The sequence below is a fragment of the Mobula hypostoma genome, chromosome 10 (genome assembly GCF_963921235.1).
Source record: "Mobula hypostoma chromosome 10, sMobHyp1.1, whole genome shotgun sequence".
In the NCBI taxonomy this organism is placed as follows: Eukaryota; Metazoa; Chordata; class Chondrichthyes; order Myliobatiformes; family Myliobatidae; genus Mobula; species Mobula hypostoma.
In genome coordinates, this window is record NC_086106.1 from 54,538,735 (window position 1) to 54,557,023 (window position 18,289).

Consider the following 18,289-nt stretch of genomic DNA (forward strand, 5'->3'; position numbering starts at 1 on the left):
GATTAACATTATGGAGATGCGCTCAGAGAGGCCAGGATGAGAGAGTGGGATGGCTTTGTGAGTACCGTATCGGTTTGTATAAATAAATGATCGAATCTCTTTTCCCCCAGTGGCCACGGTGATGTGTTGGTGGAATTTGGGTAAAGTGTCCTGCAACCAGTTAGGATAATTCCCACTGTGCATCTACAGAAGTTTGTCTCTCACATTATTTTATATTTATAGCTGTCTTTCGTGTGCTATTCAACTCCTCACGTCTATCCAACTGAACTGGGGTCAATTTCGAGTGACCCATTCGCCCACCAAACCGCATGTCTTTGGTATAGGAGAGGAAACAGGAATACACTAAAAATACCAACACGGTGACGAGAAAACATGCACATTCCACGCACAGACATCACCGAAGGTCAGGAGGACAGGACAGCTGCTCTTCCCGCTCTGCCATTGTGCCACTCCGAGTCATCTCGCTGCCTGCAGGCAAAGATTGGTTTGTTTTGTCGCGAATGGGATTGAATATTGTGCAGTCATGAGCAAACAGCCAACTTCTGATTTAGTTCTGACTTTGGAGGAAAGATCATTTGAAACCGTTTTTACCTGCCACTAGGACCAGATGAAATCCTAAATCAATATCATGGTGCTGGATTAATTTATCTGCAAAACCCTGCAACCAGGCTTCGATCCTGACACAGAGGGCAGTTTGAATCTTCTCTCCGTGATCCTAAAGGATTCCCCAGCGGCTACTATGCCCTTCCACATCCTAAAGACATGACACTTTCAGCTAGTTGGCTGCGGTAAGTTATCCTCAATGTAGCTGGCTGGCTGAGGAATTGAGGACGGTATAAATCGATTGGCAGCTTGACAGAGTACGTTGCGGTGATATAACTATTGTAGTTAATAGGGATGGTTCTGTAGGTACATGGTATCTGAGTGCAGCATCTACACTCATCACACACTGAACCAGCAGAATGAAAAGAATAAAGTCACCCGGCAACTAGTAATCACATGCATATCTTTAATTCTTATTGGATCAATCAATCTGCCCAATCCGAGTAAGGCACACGGTGTGAGTGAGAGAGGAAGCACAGAACACACAAATCGCAACTGACTGCTGATCAAAGCGGACCTTCACTGACGGAGCCTCCTTGATCAAAGATCCAGTGCAGGTAAAGACAAGAAATTGAATGACAAACTGAGTCTATTCATTACCGTTGCATAATGTTAATACTATTCGCTGGGACTCGGTGCCAATGATCGTACAACCAATATGAGAAAACAATTTGAGAAAACTCCTGAACAGCTGAAACTTTTGTCCTATATTCTACCTCTTTAACTTGCATGTAGGGATTTCGCATCGGGGATATGAGGGTGAGCGAAGTTGAAGTTGAGCACGTAACAACAGCAGCAAACTGCCCCAAATTGACAATCAGAATCAGGTTAAATATTACCGGCTTATGTTGTGAAATCTGTTAACTTTGATGCAGCAGTACAATGCAATACATGATAAATGTAAACAAAAACACTGAATTACACTAAGTATGTATGTGTGTATTAACCAGTTAAGTTCAAACAAGTAGTGCAAAACACAATGAATTAAAAAGTAGTCGGGTACATAAAGAGGTCAGGGTGTTTTCAAGAAGCAAGAAAGCTGCAGGACGCAAATCGCTTGAGTTAACCGAGGTGCTGCAATACAAGAGCTTAGTGCAAACCATCCAGAAAACAAGTGAGGGAAACAAGTTCCAGCTTATGTTTAGTTCACATTCCCAGCCTGTCTGGCAATTTTTAAATTAGATTAGATTATGAAGACATGCAGTCCTCTTTTACTGTCATTTAGTAATGCATGCATTAAGAAATGATACACTATTTCTAGCACCTAATAAGATGCCATCACAAGCCATGGAGAGTTAGCACACAGTTCATATTGGCAGTCCAGTGCCTTTCTGGGGAAAGTTTCAGAGGAAGTTGCTGGAGCCATCTAATAGGGCGTTGCTGAGGTTTTAAGTGCCGTGTTGTTATTTTAAGAGAGAAAAAGAGAGAAAAATACATTATATTGAGAGGAGAAATTTCGGAGATATAGCTAAAGTGGAATGTGAGAAGTTCTAAAACCAGAAGGCATAGGTTTGTTGTGAAAAATATAATGTTTAGTTAGAGAGAATCTGAAGTCGGGGAAGGAGGTGGTTGGTCGTCCCACAAAAGATAGTTCAGAGCAAAAGCACAATTCCCCCGGCCTGTCTCGTTCCAGTAATGATAGCTCTTATCGGGACAAGCACTGGAATCGCCAAAGTATAGAAGTTGTTGAGTATGTGCCTTCAGTATGTGTACTTCATCCCTGATGGTAGTAATGAGAAGAGGGCATGTCCTGGTTGTTGATGGATGCCACCTTTTTGAGGCATCGTTCCTTGAAGATTTCATGGATGTTGGGGAGGCGAGTGCCAATGCTGGAGCTGGTTGAGTTTATAACCTTCGACAGCTTATTTCGAGATGGTGCAGTGGTCACCCACCCACTTCCATACCAGACGGTGGTGCAGCCAGTTAAAATTCACTCTCTTTGTTTTCTCACTTATCAATGCTTTATAGATAGAGCACTGAAAAATCTTATCTTCTTGATTTAGTTTAGTATTTAACTATATCTTTAGTATTTTATTCCTTTCTGTGAAGACAGAAAAGGTTTTCAACAAGTCAGCTTTTTTAAAAATTTAATTGCAATTTCAGTGACATCTGTCTAATAATATCTTTCTGTGAATTTCTGGGAGTGTGAGTGCGAAATGCTATTTTTTCCCAAAGTGATTGCCATGGGCTTTCCATTGAGACAGTAAGGTGGCAGTTTGCACACAAGGATTTCTGTCACTTCACTTCAAGTTAGTGAAGTGAAGTGAAGAGTAAGCCTGCATGCATATGACTTCTTCCTCACAGGAGTAGAAGGCTTTTGGGGTGTCAACAGGTTTCAGTAAGATTCCACTCCCCGCCACTCCTATTCTTCTAAACTCGCATGAATACAGACCCAGAGCTATCAACCACTTCTTATACATTAACTCTTTCAGACTTGGCACATTCTCATGAATATATTCTAGTCTCTCTGGTATATCCCTTTATAGATATGGGGTCCAAAATGCTCACTATACTCCAAGTGCAGTCTGTCCAATGCCTGATAAAGCCTCAGCATTACATCCAGCCTACAGTATTCTAGTCCTCTCGAATGTTGCATTTGCCATACTTACATTAGAAAATAATCTATATATTTATACCTTCTACCAAAATGCCTGACCATACACTTCACCACACTGTAATCCTTTTGCCACTTCTTTTCCTATTTCCTAACTGTCCAAGTCCTTCTGCAGAATCCCTGCTTCTACAATACTGACATCTATGGAATACCACTAGTCACTGGCAGCCATGCAGAAAAGGAATAAAGAACTGATGTTTCAGGCCGAGACGCTTCAGCAGGGCTGATGAAGAGTCTCAGCCTAAAAATCAGCTCTTTATTGCTATCCATAATGTGTCCTCAGGATTGGCTGCCAGTAACTAGTGGTATTCTGCTGGGGTCCCAACACTTACCCTTCTTTTTAAATTGTATATCAATGACTTGGATGATGGAATAGATGACTTTGTGGCAGGTGATATGAAGATAGGTGGTGGGACAGGTAGTCTTGGGGAAGCAAGGAGGCTACAGAAGGATTTAGACAGATTAGAGGAATAAGCAATGTAGTAGCAAAAGGAATACAGTGTGGTGAAGTGTATCGTCAGGCATTTTGGGATAAGGAATAAAAGTATAGACTATTTTGTAAATGGGGAGGAAATTAAAAAAAAAATTGAAGTGCAACGGGACTCTAGAGTCCTCATGCAGGATTCCCTAAATGTTCATTTGAATGTTGAGTTGGTGGTAAGGAAGGGGAATGCAAAGTTAATATTCATTTTGAGTGGACTAGAATATAAAAGCAACAACTCAATGCTGAGGCTTTAGAAGGCACTGGTGAAGCCTCCCTTGGAATAATGTGAGCAGTTTAGGGCCCCTTATTTAAGAAAGGATATACTGACATGAGGGCACGTGGCCAAGTGGTTAAGGCATTGGACTGGCGATCTGAAAGTCGTGAGTTCGAGCCCCAGCCGAGGGAACGTGTTGTGTCCTTGAGCAAGGCATTAACCACACAGTGCTCTGCAATGACACTGGTACCAAGCTGTATTGGCCCTTGCCCTTCCCTTGGACAACATTGGTGTCATGGAGAGGGAGACTTGCAGCATGGGCAACTGCTGGTCTTCCATACAACATTGTCCAGGCCTGAGCTCTGGAGAGTGAAGACTTTCCAGGTGCAGATCCATGGTTCCGCAAGATTAACGGATGCCTTTCTATTCTATTCTATTTTATACTGACATTGGAGATGATACAGAGGAAGTTCACAGGAATGATTCCAGGAATGAAGGGATTTGTGGCTATGGGAGTTCACCTGCTGGAATTTAGTAAAATGGGGGAGGGGGGGTGGATCTCACTGAAACCTATTGAATGTTGAAAGGCCTAAATACCTCAGATATGGGAGAGGATATTTCCTATGATGGGAGAGTCTAGGACCACAGCGCACACCCTCCGACTAGCAGGACTTTCTTTTAGACCATAGACGAAGATGAGTTTTTTAAAAACCTGATGGTGGTAAATCTCTGGAATTCATTGCCACTGGCTGCTGTGGAGGGGTGGAGGTTGATAGGTTCTTGATTAGTCAGGGTATGAAGGTTTCAGGGAGAATGCAGAGAATGGTGTTGTGATGGAAATGGATCAGTTGTGATGAAATAATAGAGCAGACCAGATGGCCCAAATGGCCAGATTCTGCTCCTATCTCTTATGGTGTAATCATTCTCAAAAAGTCCAACCATTACTCTTCTATTATCCCTGCTAGTGTTACATTCTAGTGAACTTTAGCCCAATATCCTCTTCTGCTTCTGTAATTCCCTCTATTGCACTGCAATGCTGATACACCCAATTTTATCTTGTCCCACTCAAACTGCATGGTGCAGTCTATACTAGTATGATGACTGCCTCCTAAGGGTTCCTTTACCTTAAGCCCCTTAATCAGATCTGATTACACAACACCGAATCCAGAAGCTGTTTGAAAAAGCCATCTTAGAGGCATTCTACAAACTCCTTCTTTTGGAATCAAGCACCAAATTGATTTTCCAAACTCTCTGCATATTGTAATCTCCCATGGCCAACATAACCATACCCTCTTTAATGACCAATATCCTGGTGGGAAAGTTTAATAGAGTTGTTAGGGAGGGTTTAAACTAATTTGGCAGGGGGTTGGGAACAGGAATGACAGAACGAAGGAAGGGGTGTTGCGTACCCTGTAACTGGGTTGCCAAACCAGCAGAAACGGACCACTTGTTGGAGTCTGGTTTAACAGAAACTAATAAAGTTTTATTAAAGAAATAAGTAACACAGTACTCTAATCGTAAGGATATAAATGCAACAGGTTAGCAATGATAAAACACACATGTACACAGAACTAGGGTATTAGGAATCAACCAAGCTCTATCACAGTCTAGGGGTAAAATGATCAGTCTCAAGTGACGCAGAGTTCAGTTCAGCTTAGTACAGTTCGCAGTAATCACTGTTGTGCCGTTGGAGAGAGAGAGAGAATGCAAATTTTGATTCAAACAGACCTTTGATGTTCTTCGCAGTTAGCTTTCGGGCGAACACTTTCATGTCTTCTGTGGTCACTGAATGTGACCCCTCCGTTCCGGATACGACCGTTCTTCCATGGTGAACCCGGCACCCAGGAAAGGGCGGACACACACACCAGGTTCCCGCTGATCGTCCCTTTTCACCTTGTCAGTCAATGGTAGGTTCTCTTGAACCATACCTCCAAACTTCCACCAACTTGTGGGGGCACACTGCTCTTCCAGGGTCTCGTTATCTCGTGATCTCGTGGTGTGTGTTGTGCCTTAGCGAACCTGTTCTTTTTATCACCCTGCTGGGGTATTGCCTGTCTATCAAACTTCAAACAGTTCAGGTTCAAAGCAATCGGTCTGTCAATATCTGAAATGTGTTTGTTTCTCCTTAATCTCTCTCTTCTCTCTTATTAGCATTTTGAATGTTTCTCCATTGTCTCCATTATCTCTCTCATCAGCATCAATCTTCTGATAACTTGGTTTGTCGTCACAGGGAAAAACAGAAATAAATCTAAGATAGTGTGCAGTAAAGATGTCAGAAAAGACAGGCAGGTGATGGGGCAAATTTGTAGCCATTGGGATGAGTTGCAGTGCAATAAATTTGCAGTGAAATCAGAGCGAAAAGTATCAAATACTGGTCTTAAGGTGTTGTACTTAAATGCACGCAGCATAAGGAATAAGGTGGATGATCTTGTTGTGCAGCTACAGATTGGCAGGTATGATATTGTGGCCATCACTGAGACCTGGCTAAAGGATGCATGTCTCTGGGTGCTGAATGTCCAAGGATACATGTTGTATCGGAAGGATAGGAAGGTAGGCAGAGGGGGAGGTGTGGCTTTATTGGTAAGAAATGATATTAAATCATTAGAAAAAGGTGATATAGGATCAGAAGGTGCAGAATCTTTATGGGTTGAGCTAAGAAATAACAGGGATAAAAGGATCCTGATGGCAGTTATTTATAGGCCTCCAAACAGCTGCAGGGATGTGGACTACAAATTACAACTGGAAATAGAAAAGGCTTGTCAGAAGGACAGTGTTATGATAATTGTAGGGGATTTTAACATGAAAGTGGATTGGGAAAATCAGGTCGGCACTGGATCTCAAGAGAGAGAATTTGTAGAATGTCTGCAAGATGGCTTTTTAGAACAGCTTGTTGTTGAGCCCACCAGGGGATCGGCTGTACTGGATGGGGTATTGTGTAATGAACCGGAGGTGATTGGAGAGATTGAGGTGAAGGAACCCTTAGGAGACAGTGATCATAAGATGATTGAGTTCACTGTGAAATTTGAAAAAGACAAGCCGAAATCTGATCTGTTGGTATTTCAGTGAAGTAAAGGAAATTACAGTGGCATGAGAGAGGAACTGGCCAAAGTTGACTGGAAAGGGACACTGGCGGGAAAGACGGCAGAGCAGCAGTGGCTGCAGTTTATTTTGAGAGGTGAGGAAGGTGCAAGACAGGTATATTCCAAAAATGAAGAAAGTTTCGAGTGGAAAAAGGATTCAACCGTGGTTGACAAGAGAAGCCAAAGCCAAAGTTAAAGCAAAGGAGAGGGCATACAAGGAAGCAAAAATTAGTGGGAAGACAGAGGATTGGGAAGTTTTTAAAATGTTACAAAAGGAAACCAAGAAGGTCATTAAGGGGGAAAAGATTAACTATGAAAGGAAGCTAGCAAATAATATCAAAGAGGATACTAAAAGCTTTTTCAAGTATGTAAAGAATAAAAGACAGGTGAGAGTAGATATAGGACCGATAGAAAATTTTGAGATGGCAGAGGAACTGAACGAGTATTTTGCATCAGTCTTCACTGAGGAGGACATTAGCAGTATACTGGACACTCAAGGGTGGCAGGGAAGAGAAGTGTGCACAGTCACAATTACGACAGAGAAAGTACTCAGGAAGCTGAAAAGTCTAAAGGTAGATAAATCACCCAGACCAGATGGAATGCACCCGTGTGTTCTGAAGGAAATTAGCTTTGGAGATTGCGGAGGCATTAGCAATGATCTTTCAATAGTCAACAGATTCTGGCATGGTTTCGGAGGACTGGAAGATTGCAAATGTCACTCCGCTATTTAAGAAGGGGGCAAGGAAGCAAAAAGACCTGTTAGCTTGACATCGGTGGTTGGGAAGTTGTTGGAGTCGATCATCAAGGATGAGGTTACAGAGTACCTGGAGGCATATGACAAGATAGGCAGAACTCAGCATGAATTCCTTAAAGGAAAATCCTGCCTGACAAACCTATTACAATTTTTTGAGGAAATTACTAGTAGGCTAGACAAGGGAGATGCAGTGGATATTGTATATTTGGATTTTCAGAAGGCCTTTGGCAAGGTGCCACACATGAGGCTACTTAACAAGATAGGAGCCCATGGAATTACGGACAAGTTAAATGTGTGGATAGAGCATTGGCTAATGTTCCACAAATTTAAACCCACTTCTCCCGCACTAAACCTTGACAACATATTTACTTTCTGATCTTATTAACCATGTGAAAATTGCATGATGTTCAGATAGCAATCCAGTGATTAATATCTCTTTGTTTCTCCGTTTTAATTTAGGCCCTAGCTTCTTAAATTTCCTCAGTGGTGTGACAGGGTCCTGAATTACCCCTATGAACTGTGTTTTTTTAAAGAGAGAGAGAGAGTTATTTAACACAGACACCTTGTTGTTAAAGAGAGAGAGAGGCAAAGACAGATTTGAGGTGGTGTTATAGTTTCCCTGCAGCAGATTTACACTTTTGCAAGGACACTGCCAGTTTCTGTGTTCTTACAGAGAGAGAAGGGAGGAGTTACTTGATGGACAGTTGGTGTTCAGCACAATAGTATTTAAACCAGTGTAACTGCCTCTTTCACAGGACAAGCAGATACATTAGGGTGTGGTGAAGTTACCACTATCCTGTTCAGATGCCCACGAGTGTGGTACAGAGGATCGATTGAGAAGGATTGATCTGTGATTATTAGTGCATGAAAGAGCGACCTTGTGGAGTCTACTAGTGTCTTTAACCCTCGCCTAGGTTGGTAGACTATCACTTGAAGAAGGTTCTCTTAAGTTGGTCCAGTTTGGCTAACTTAGAAGGCTCGGAGGACAACAGGAAGATTAACAGCATCAACTTACCTGAAGAATCACAACAAATCACTCTCTCTCTATCACTACTCAACTCAATACCACGAACCAAACTGAACTTTTCTCATCATCGTAAGACTATCTATTTACCCCTAGACTTGAAGAAGATTGGTTTCTATATTTCCACACTTATATATACACAATCTTGGCTAACCTGTTTGATTTGTCTGATTTTATATTACTGTATTGCGTAGTTACTAATAAATACCATTAGTTAATAGCAATACCGGACTCCAAAGTGTTTTTCATTTGTGCTGGATCTTTAACCCGTCACGGGGTACGTGCCAAAATTAGGACCTGCGTCCTCGATTTGAACAAATTGGTTGGGGCTTATTTGGAAGTGATTGGGGAAAATCCCTTTTGATTTTGTTGTGTGGAAAAACAGCAGAAATAGACATTAGTGTTGAGAGGTTTCTGTTAGAACCAACCCCTGAGGTGCTGGATGATGCTAAGAGGGAAGTTTTGTGGGAATTGCTTGTAAGTTAAAAGTTAAAGTGACTACTAGAATGAAGAGAGCTCATATGCAAACGTTAATAGCACCGCATTATGTATCCAAAGGAACATTTGAGGAGGAGGTGTTGGAAATGTTTGCTGAAGTTAAAGAACTTACTGAGGCTGAGGTTCAGCTTCAGCTGGCAAAATTAAAGATGGAGCATGAATTGCAATTAAAACAGCTCGAGGCTGATGAAGCATAAAAGCAGAGGGTCCATTAGGGTAGAGAGGCAGACAAACAGAGAGAAGAGGCAGCAAAACAGAGAGAGAAGGCAGAAAGACAGAGACAGTTTGAGAGGGACACGTGGCAGCTGGGAGGTTCAGTGTTGGACCCTGATGATTTTTACAGCTCGAAAGAGTTTGTGTTGATTGAAGAATTTAAAAGTTATGTTCCCGATGATGTAAGGGCATACCCAGATGAAGAGGATGCCGCTACCCTGTGGGGGTCTGCTATGACAGCAGATGAGTTTGTTTTAACCCACGAGATTCAGTTTCCTCTGAATGAGATTTTCCCAGAGAGTAGCTGGGAGGTTCAGGGTAACCTTGAATTTGAAACTGGGACTAGTGATGAAAGCCCAGAAGAGGCAGTTGCCTCGATTGCCAGTGTTCAGGTTGTTGAAGTACCTGTGGGTTCACAGGGTACTGAACCTTGTGTTGAAACTCTGTTAAGGTCTGAGGTGTCTGACTCGGTTGGAAAGGAATGCAGTTCATTTTGTGTCAGATAGTCTTGGTTCAGTGAATAAGGGGTGTGACAAGAATACACATAGATTAAGATGTAGCCGTCCTGTGCTGGCACCAGTGGGATCAGCAGTTGGTCTGCCACCTGTCTTCAGGAGAGAGAGAGATAAGGAAAACAATGGAGCAGCATTTGGAGATGTTAATGAAAGGGAAGGAGAGCTGTCAAGATCGGCTCCCCCTTTGAACCCTGAACTGTTTGAAGTGATGGACAGGTGATACCCCAGCAGGGGGATAAAAAGGGACAGGTTCGCTAAGGCAGGACACACATGACACCCGAGGTAACGAGACCCTGGAAGCGGTGCGTCTCTTACAAGTCGGTGGGAAGTTTTGGAAGGCTGGTTGCGGGACCAGGCCATAGATGCACAGGGTGGAAAGGCACGATCGCGGGAACCTGGTGTGTATCCACCCTTGTCTGGGTGCCGGGTTCACCGCAGAGAAATGATCGTATCTGGAAACGGAGGAGTCACGGTCGGTGACCTCAGATGACATCACAAAGGGCTCGCCCGAAAGCTGACTGCAAAGGTCTGTGTGTGGAAGCCGTTTTGAATATTCATTCGTTTTGCTCTCTCTCTCCTTCCCTCCACTGTCTGCGAACTGAACTGAACTAAATTGAACTGAACTTTGCGTCACTTTGAAACTGGTCATTTACCCCTAGACAACGATAGAGCTTGATTGATGCTGTTATCTTAATTCTGTGTACATGTGTGTTTATCATTGCTGAACTGTTGCATTTATTATCCTTTTGATTAGAGTACTGTGTTGCTTGTTTCTTTAATAAAACTTTCTTAGTTCTAGTATCCAGACTCCAACTGAGTGATCCATTTCTGTTGGTTTGGCAACCCAGTTACTGGGTACGTAACAGGGGTTAACCTTGGTACCAGTGGAAATGGAGGATTCTCAGTCACTTGTATTAGACAGTGTTCTGAAAGTTAGTGATGAGATGAATATTGGTGGGGTAAATGTTACTGCAGATATTGAGAAAAGTGTTGTTTCTGGACTTTTGAATAAAGTACTTGTGAAGGTTGGATTAGTTTAGTGACCTTTGACCCTGCTTGCAGGACAAGGGCCTGCCGAGGAAATATGAGCCACTCTGTTGAATTTTGTTTTAACATTTGGATGTAAACACCTTCAAGGTTATGAAGTTGCTTTGCACGATTGTGTTATGGAGAAGGAAGATTGTTTTAGTTTTGAGAAGCCATTTGTAGAGATTACTATGGAGACAAATCGAGATAACCGTTGTAGGAATAAAATAAATGGGTTGTTTGGCATTTTCACAATAGACAAACTCTTCCCTTTTTCTTCCAAGATCACTGGTATCCACATGAACAGGAAAGAACAAATCTTTCCCCTTCCCATGCATAATTTTTCTGAAATTCAGATGAGATGCCCCAGACCCAGGCACCAGACAGCTCCATAAACCAAAGAACAATGGTTTGTTTGCTCGTTTTCCCTACAGCCCCCATTCTCATCTTCAGAGGGAGCATGAAGGGTCTTGGACTGAAATTTTGACTGTTTAGTCTTTTCCATAAATGCTGCCTGGTCTGCAGAGCTCCCCCAGTTTTTGGGTGTATTCTATCAATTTTAGACCTGTTGGGCAAGTTCAAGGGTTGAGACACCTCCAGAATTCCCTCTTGGAACCCCCAACAAGCTCTGTGTTACATGCTGTGTTAATAAATGAACATTTCAGTTTGTAACAATCTAGTGGGAGCAATGGATGTTGAGAATGTTGAGGCTGGAGCCTGCGAGAGGGGCATGAGGCAAGTGGCTGAGAAGGAGTGCCAGGTGCGGGGGTGGAGTTATATACATGTGTGCCCAAGATCTTTGCACAAAAATGTATAAACTAACTTGCCTGTTCTTGTCTACTACTCTCCTGCATTTCCTGACCAAAGCCTCTCAAGCCAAAGTCTCAGATGTCAGACCACTCTACTGACCCACTCACACAATGGCCAATCCAAAATGGCTTCTGAGATCTTGGTCTCCACTTCTTCTCATTGAAGCCTCTTGACCCAGAGCCTCAGTTCACCACTCTAACACTGCCCACTCCAACAATGGCTGTTCAGCTTAAATTGCACATTTTATTGGCTCAAGTGAAACTTCCAATCAAGGAGGTTGCACGTTTGAAACCCACGCCAAAACAGATCTCACTATTGCTATTTCAAACTCCAGTTCATATAGACAACATTACTAACCATTGATATGCATTCTTCTTATTGCCTACTGAAAGAGTGTGGTTCTTTTTGCCACACTCAGTGATATATTAGCATGGGATCAAAGACAGTTTTCATTATGTATGGGAAGAAGCTCTCAAGGACACAATTCAACTCTGTTGAAAATGAGGTTTGAAGATCAAATTGTCCAGGAAAAGATCCAAGTTAGGCTTAGGTGTGCATGTGAGTAAGTGCTTCTTGAGAGCCCATGATGGTGAGACCCATTGCTTTGTTAATGGTTTAGCGTAGACAGATTTGGTGATCATTACCCCATACTGAATTTGACAACTGAGCAATGTTACATCTTGATGTGTAGATACTTGCATTGAAAGAGTCTAGGTCTTCTGTACTATATTCTGAAAGTTGCCTGGTCCTATCCGCATTTGACCTAGTTATGAAACAGCATGTTTGTGAATATTTCAGCCAACATCATTAGCACTCACCAAGGTTGAGGATGGGCATGTTCTTGGAAAATGTTCTTCTCTTTTTCCCCTCCAAATATTTGACTGTGTAGCATCATTCAGAACTGTATGTGCTGAAACTAGATTATTGACTGTGGTAGAGAGTATCAATGTTTGAAGCATGCTGGGTCTGAAATGAACCGTTCCCATTCCTATTGATGCACCACACTGCAGACAGAATGCGTCATCTGCATAGGAACATCTGATAACCATACCTCTCTGCACCCTATCAAACAGTTACTAGCGCCCCTCACAAAATAGGGCTTCATGTGCTCTAAAGATCCCTTCACCAACTTCACCGACAATATAATTTCAGAGAGGCAAAAGCTAAGAAAACTTTGTTGGACTGAGGGGAGATGACATAGTAAAGCAACATTGGTGAATAGAAATAAAATGGTAGAAGTATGTGAAGATGCTGCTTCTTTGGACAAACAGGTTGAGATCTACGTGCTCCATTAGTAAAATCAATGGTGGTTAAGCAAAGTCAAAGCATATTAACCGGTCAGAGGGTTGTGAGAGTGTGGAATTAGCTGCCAGGATAAGTGGTTCTTGTGAGCTCAATTTTAACATTTAAAAGAAGTTTGGATAGGCACAGCAATCATAGGAGTATGGAGGGCTATGGTCCCGGTGCAGGTGGATGCCTGCTTCTGTGCTGTACTTTCCAATAACTCTACATGTGCTTATGCACCATTATAATAATGAATATAGATAGCTGTTGGATAGCAAATTGTAATAGCGAAGGGCACTTACACCATTGAAAATAAGGACTAATATGAGGACGTTCTGTGAATGCCACGCTATGAAATGTAAATGGACTTTGTTTCAGTTGAGAACTTTAATGGAACATATTTTCTCTCAGTAAACAGGTGGGAGAGACTGAGATGTCGTCATTCTTCACACAGGAAGAACGGAGCAAAATAAAGTCTGATTTTGAAACGGGTGGGGTGGAAAAAGTTCAACAACTGATAGAGCAGAAAGTAACTGATCTGGACAAAAGTGAACTTAACATCGCAGTGACGGGAGAGTCAGGTACAGGAAAATCCAGCTTTATCAATGCCATGAGAGGACTTCGGAGCACTGATCCGGGAGCAGCTGAAGTTGGGACTACAGAAACAACAAAGTTGCCAATCGGGTACTCACATCCCACTCTGCCCAGTGTTCGCTATTGGGATCTGCCAGGGATGGGAACTACTGAATTTTCAACAGCAGAAAAATCTCAGAAAAATGGAATTTAAAAAATATGATTTCTTTATCATAATCTCCAATTGTCGATTCAAAGAAAATGATGTAAAACTTGCCAAAGAGATTGAACGACGGGGGAAAATGTTCTATTTTGTCCGCTCTAAGATTGATGATGATCTTAATTCCATGAAGAAACAGAAAAAAGTTATTAATGGAGAAGAAGAGCTGGAAAAGATTTGGAGTGACACTGTCAGGAGGTTGGCACAGGCAGGGTTTCCAGAATCATCTGTGTTTCTGATATCCAGTTTAGAGCTGTTTGAATTTGATTTTACTCAGTTAAATAAAGGACTGGAAGATGATCTAAATAATGTAAAAAAAGAATCTTTGTCCTGGCCCTTCCAAATCTAAGTGTGGAGATAGTTCAGAGAAAATATGAGATTCTGAAAAAACATATCTGGATGTTTGCAACACTCTCTGGGGGCATGGGAGCAGTCCCAGTTCCCGGCTTCTCTCTCGCTTGTGATATCAGTATATTGATTGGAGCCATTGTCCACTTCCGGAAATGCCTGGGTCTGGATGATGCTTCTCTTCAAAGACTGGCCAACAGAGCAGGAAAACCTGTGGAAGAGCTGAAGGCGACAGTAAAACCTCCATTGCTGGGGGAAATAACCGCAGATGCAATCTTGAGGTTAGGTTGGGGTACTTTGGCTGTTACCGTTTCAGCCGTGGAATTCACCCTCAACTTTGTCCCAGTCATCGGTAGCATTTTTGGAGCAGGCTCATCATTTCTCATGACGTACAAGATACTGAGAGCTGCACTGAAGGATCTTACGGAGAATGCAGAGAGGGTGGTGAGCATTGCCTTTAAAACTGATTAACTGGGCTGTACAAACATCTACCCAGTCAGTTTATATCCTGCTGTGGTTAATAATTTAACGTTACCTAACACCAAATCCTGATGTAATTCTACTCAATAATGTTCACTTCTATGGCATTGGTTCCTAGAAATATTTCTTAGCCATTACTGAAGCGGGTTGGGAGGGGTTTTCCAATCTGCAGCCTTTGGAAAACCAGTGCAAGATTAATAGAGTGTTATTCTATGAAATAAACTTTAAAATTAAGCTATATCTGCCTTCAGAAGTGTACATTCAGGATGTACCTGATAAACATTGACCTATAGAAGCCACAACTGTGTGGGGTGCCAAGCAATAATCAGCAGCACCTTGCATTATTCAACCAATTACTTGGTTAAAAATAAAACTGCATTGGCAAAGTGATAACTATTACTTGTGTGCAGAGTATGAATGTCTGTATCAAGTAAGACATTGTAAACAATGGGCTGAAAAATCAAGTGCTACCCCAACCATCTGATGTTAACTATCAGGAAGAATATCACAGGCAGTGTTTAGTTCTTGCTGACCTGCACAGTTTCACTTATCTTCAAGAGAGCCTCTGAATAATTTATAAAAAAAACACCATTAGAGAATTTGGCCCAAAGCTCAGAGCAAAGTCCAGGATTAATGAAGCCTTGCACATTTAGATCTTACTTAAAATAGTCAAACAGTTGTCGATAATTCTCCCTTCTGCAGGTTCTGTGAGTTTGGCATGAACACTTAACCATACAGCACAGCAAGTTAAAATTATTCTAAGTCGTGTATTCATACTTGTTAATAAATCACAATTCAAAAAGAAAGGAATAATACAAAATATTTCAGGACAACTGAATATGTTACCTGTAATTGAAATAAACGTAAAACTTTACATCTCAATTGGAACTGTAAATTAAGCTCAGGTAATATCCTTTTCAACTCTGTTTGAGCTTAACTAATCCTTTATGATCACTTGGAGTAAACTGCTCTTGATGATACCAGTGCTGTGTCACATCTAATATCTCAAACTATTCCAATCCATTTCCAAAATGAAACTCACTCCTGTAATTGATTCAAAACAAGCCATTTGTGATTCTGCATTACATTCAGTCTATCTCACTGTGTCCAGTATTAGTGAATTTAATTATATCTCATCATCAACATAGGCTGGATTCTTTTTGTCAGTTGAAAACTGAGCACTGAAAAGGTCTTGCCCTATTAAATGCTTATTTGTCATGACTGTTCTGTGGCATTCATCCCATAGAAACTCTATGATAAACAGATTAATAAATCATTTTGCTTCTATCTTCATGGACTCCCTTGCCCACCTGGTGAAAAATAAGAGAAAATTCCATAGTTGCTCGAAAACTAAAATGAAAACCAACTGATGGAAATACTCAGCAAATCAGGCAGCAACTAAGAAGAGAGGAGGAAATTTCATGATCCAAGTCAATTCTCTTCATTTGAAACTGCATCAAAAGTTCTGTCAAACATTCGAAAGACTCCTTCTTGTATAGCAGATGGACACAGAATCAACTTCAGTGCAGAGTGTGAAACTGAGGGAAATACTCATCAAATCATGCAGCACTAAGCAGAGAGAAGGAAATTTCATGATCCAAGACAATTCTCTTCATTTGAAACTGCATCAAAAGTTTCCTCAAACATTCCAATGATTCCTCCTTGTCTAGCAGATGGACACAGAATCGACTTCAGTGCAGAGTGTGAAATAACGTTGTCTTTGTTTGGCTACAATCACTAAAACATCACAAAATATTGTGGAAGCAATGTAAGAATACACAGTAAAGCATTGAATTGTGTGAAGTAAACTCAATTACTTTAAATCTTGGCAATTAATTCAATGCTCTGCTGCATTAATGATTCTTTAGTTTGTGTGAGGAAGATGGGTCAATATAACTGAAGTAAACAGTAGACATTATGATATTGATATTATGGAGTGAGCATTGAGTGCTCCCATGCTTTCTTCCCTGGACTTCAGAATTCAGAGGAAGTAACCAGTCTCTCGTGGAAATGTCATGGCACCTGCTTTACGCAATCATCATCAAAGTGGCTGTAATCTGGAATGGTAACATCAAAAGCACAAGAGATCCTGCAGATATTGGAAATCCAGAGTAACACACACAGAATGCTGCAGGAACTCAGCAGGTCAGGCACCACCTATGGAGGGGAATAATCTGTTGATAGTTATTTGACTTCATCAGATTGTGATGAACGGCCATAAACCAGAACATCAACTGTTTATCTCTCTTCATAAATACTGCCTGAATTATTGAGTTCCTCCTGAATTGTGTGGGTTACAGTACGCTACACTGCCAAAGGAGAGAAAAATGATCTGGAAGAAGCCATGTTCAGAAGGCAGTAACTTGTGGGAACATCGTGCACCAGCACACTTGAACTATTCTACTTATTTACAGATTTGAACATTTGATTGGTTAGTGTTGTCATGTACTTTCTTCTTTAATTAATCTACTAAGTTACAAACATGTGTATTATTGGTTCATAACTGTTCCCCTGACACAAATTTACATGATTAAAGCAGGTACAAATGTAAACTACTAGGGCCTAAAGTTTCTTTTATTCTGTTTTGCAGTGTAGTTTCATCATACCAAGTCAGATATCAGGCCAGTTGCAGTGTATTTTAGATTATCGCCAGATTGTAGTGGATGAGCTTCGAGTGCAGATCAGTACTTGGAGCTATGATGTTGTTGCCATTACAGAGAATTGGATGGCTCAGGGGCAGGAATGGTTACTTCGAGTGCCAGGCTTCAGATGTTTCAGAAAGGACAGGGGGGCGGGCAAAAGTGGTGGGGGCATGGCACTGTTGATCAGAGATAGTGTCACAGTTGCAGAAAAGGAAGAAGACATGGAGGGATTGTCTACGGAGTCTCTGTGGGTGGAAGCTAGGAACAGGAAGGGGTCAATAACTATACTAGGTGTTTTTTTTAATAGACTACCCAATAGTAACAGTGACATCAAGGAGCAGATAGGGAGACAGATTCTGAAAATGCGTAATAATAACAGGGTTGTCGTGGAGGGAGATTTTAATTTCCCAGATATCGATTGGCATGTCCCAATTGCGAGGGGTTTAGATGGGATGGAGTTTCATGGGTGTGTTCAAGAAGGTTTCTTGACACAATATGTAGATAAGCTTTCAAGAGGAGAGGCTGTACTTGATCTGGTATTGGGAAAGGTTTCTGTTCTCTCAGGAGAGCATTTTAGAGATAGTTATCACAACTCCCTCTCCTTTACCAGAGCACTGGGGAGGGATAGGAGCAGACAAGTTAGGAAAGTAAGGAGTAAGGGGAAATACGAGGCTATCAGGCAGGAACTTGGAAGCTTAAATTGGGAACTGATGTTCTCTGGAAAATGTATGGAAGAAATGTGGCAAATGTTCAGGGGCTATTTGCGTGGAGTTCTGCAGAGGTACGAGGGGTGATTGATAAGATTGTGGTCTAAGGTAGAAGGAGTCAATTTTAGAAAACCTAGCACATTTATTTTTCAATATTGTCCCCTCCTACATGTACACACTTAGTCCAGTGGTCGTGGAGT

At 41.7% G+C, this 18,289-nt stretch overlaps 1 protein-coding gene across 1 annotated transcript; it reads left to right on the forward strand.

Annotated features, from left to right (window-relative positions):
• Nucleotides 1–1,086: 1,086 nt before the first annotated feature.
• LOC134353304 (interferon-gamma-inducible GTPase 10-like) lies at nucleotides 1,087–17,271 on the forward strand. Its single transcript, XM_063061339.1, is given in 4 exon segments — nucleotides 1,087–1,160; nucleotides 13,531–13,864; nucleotides 13,866–14,229; nucleotides 14,232–17,271. Coding segments are annotated over 3 exon segments (1,176 nt in total). The 5' UTR covers nucleotides 1,087–1,160; nucleotides 13,531–13,552; the 3' UTR covers nucleotides 14,732–17,271.
• Nucleotides 17,272–18,289: the final 1,018 nt, after the last annotated feature.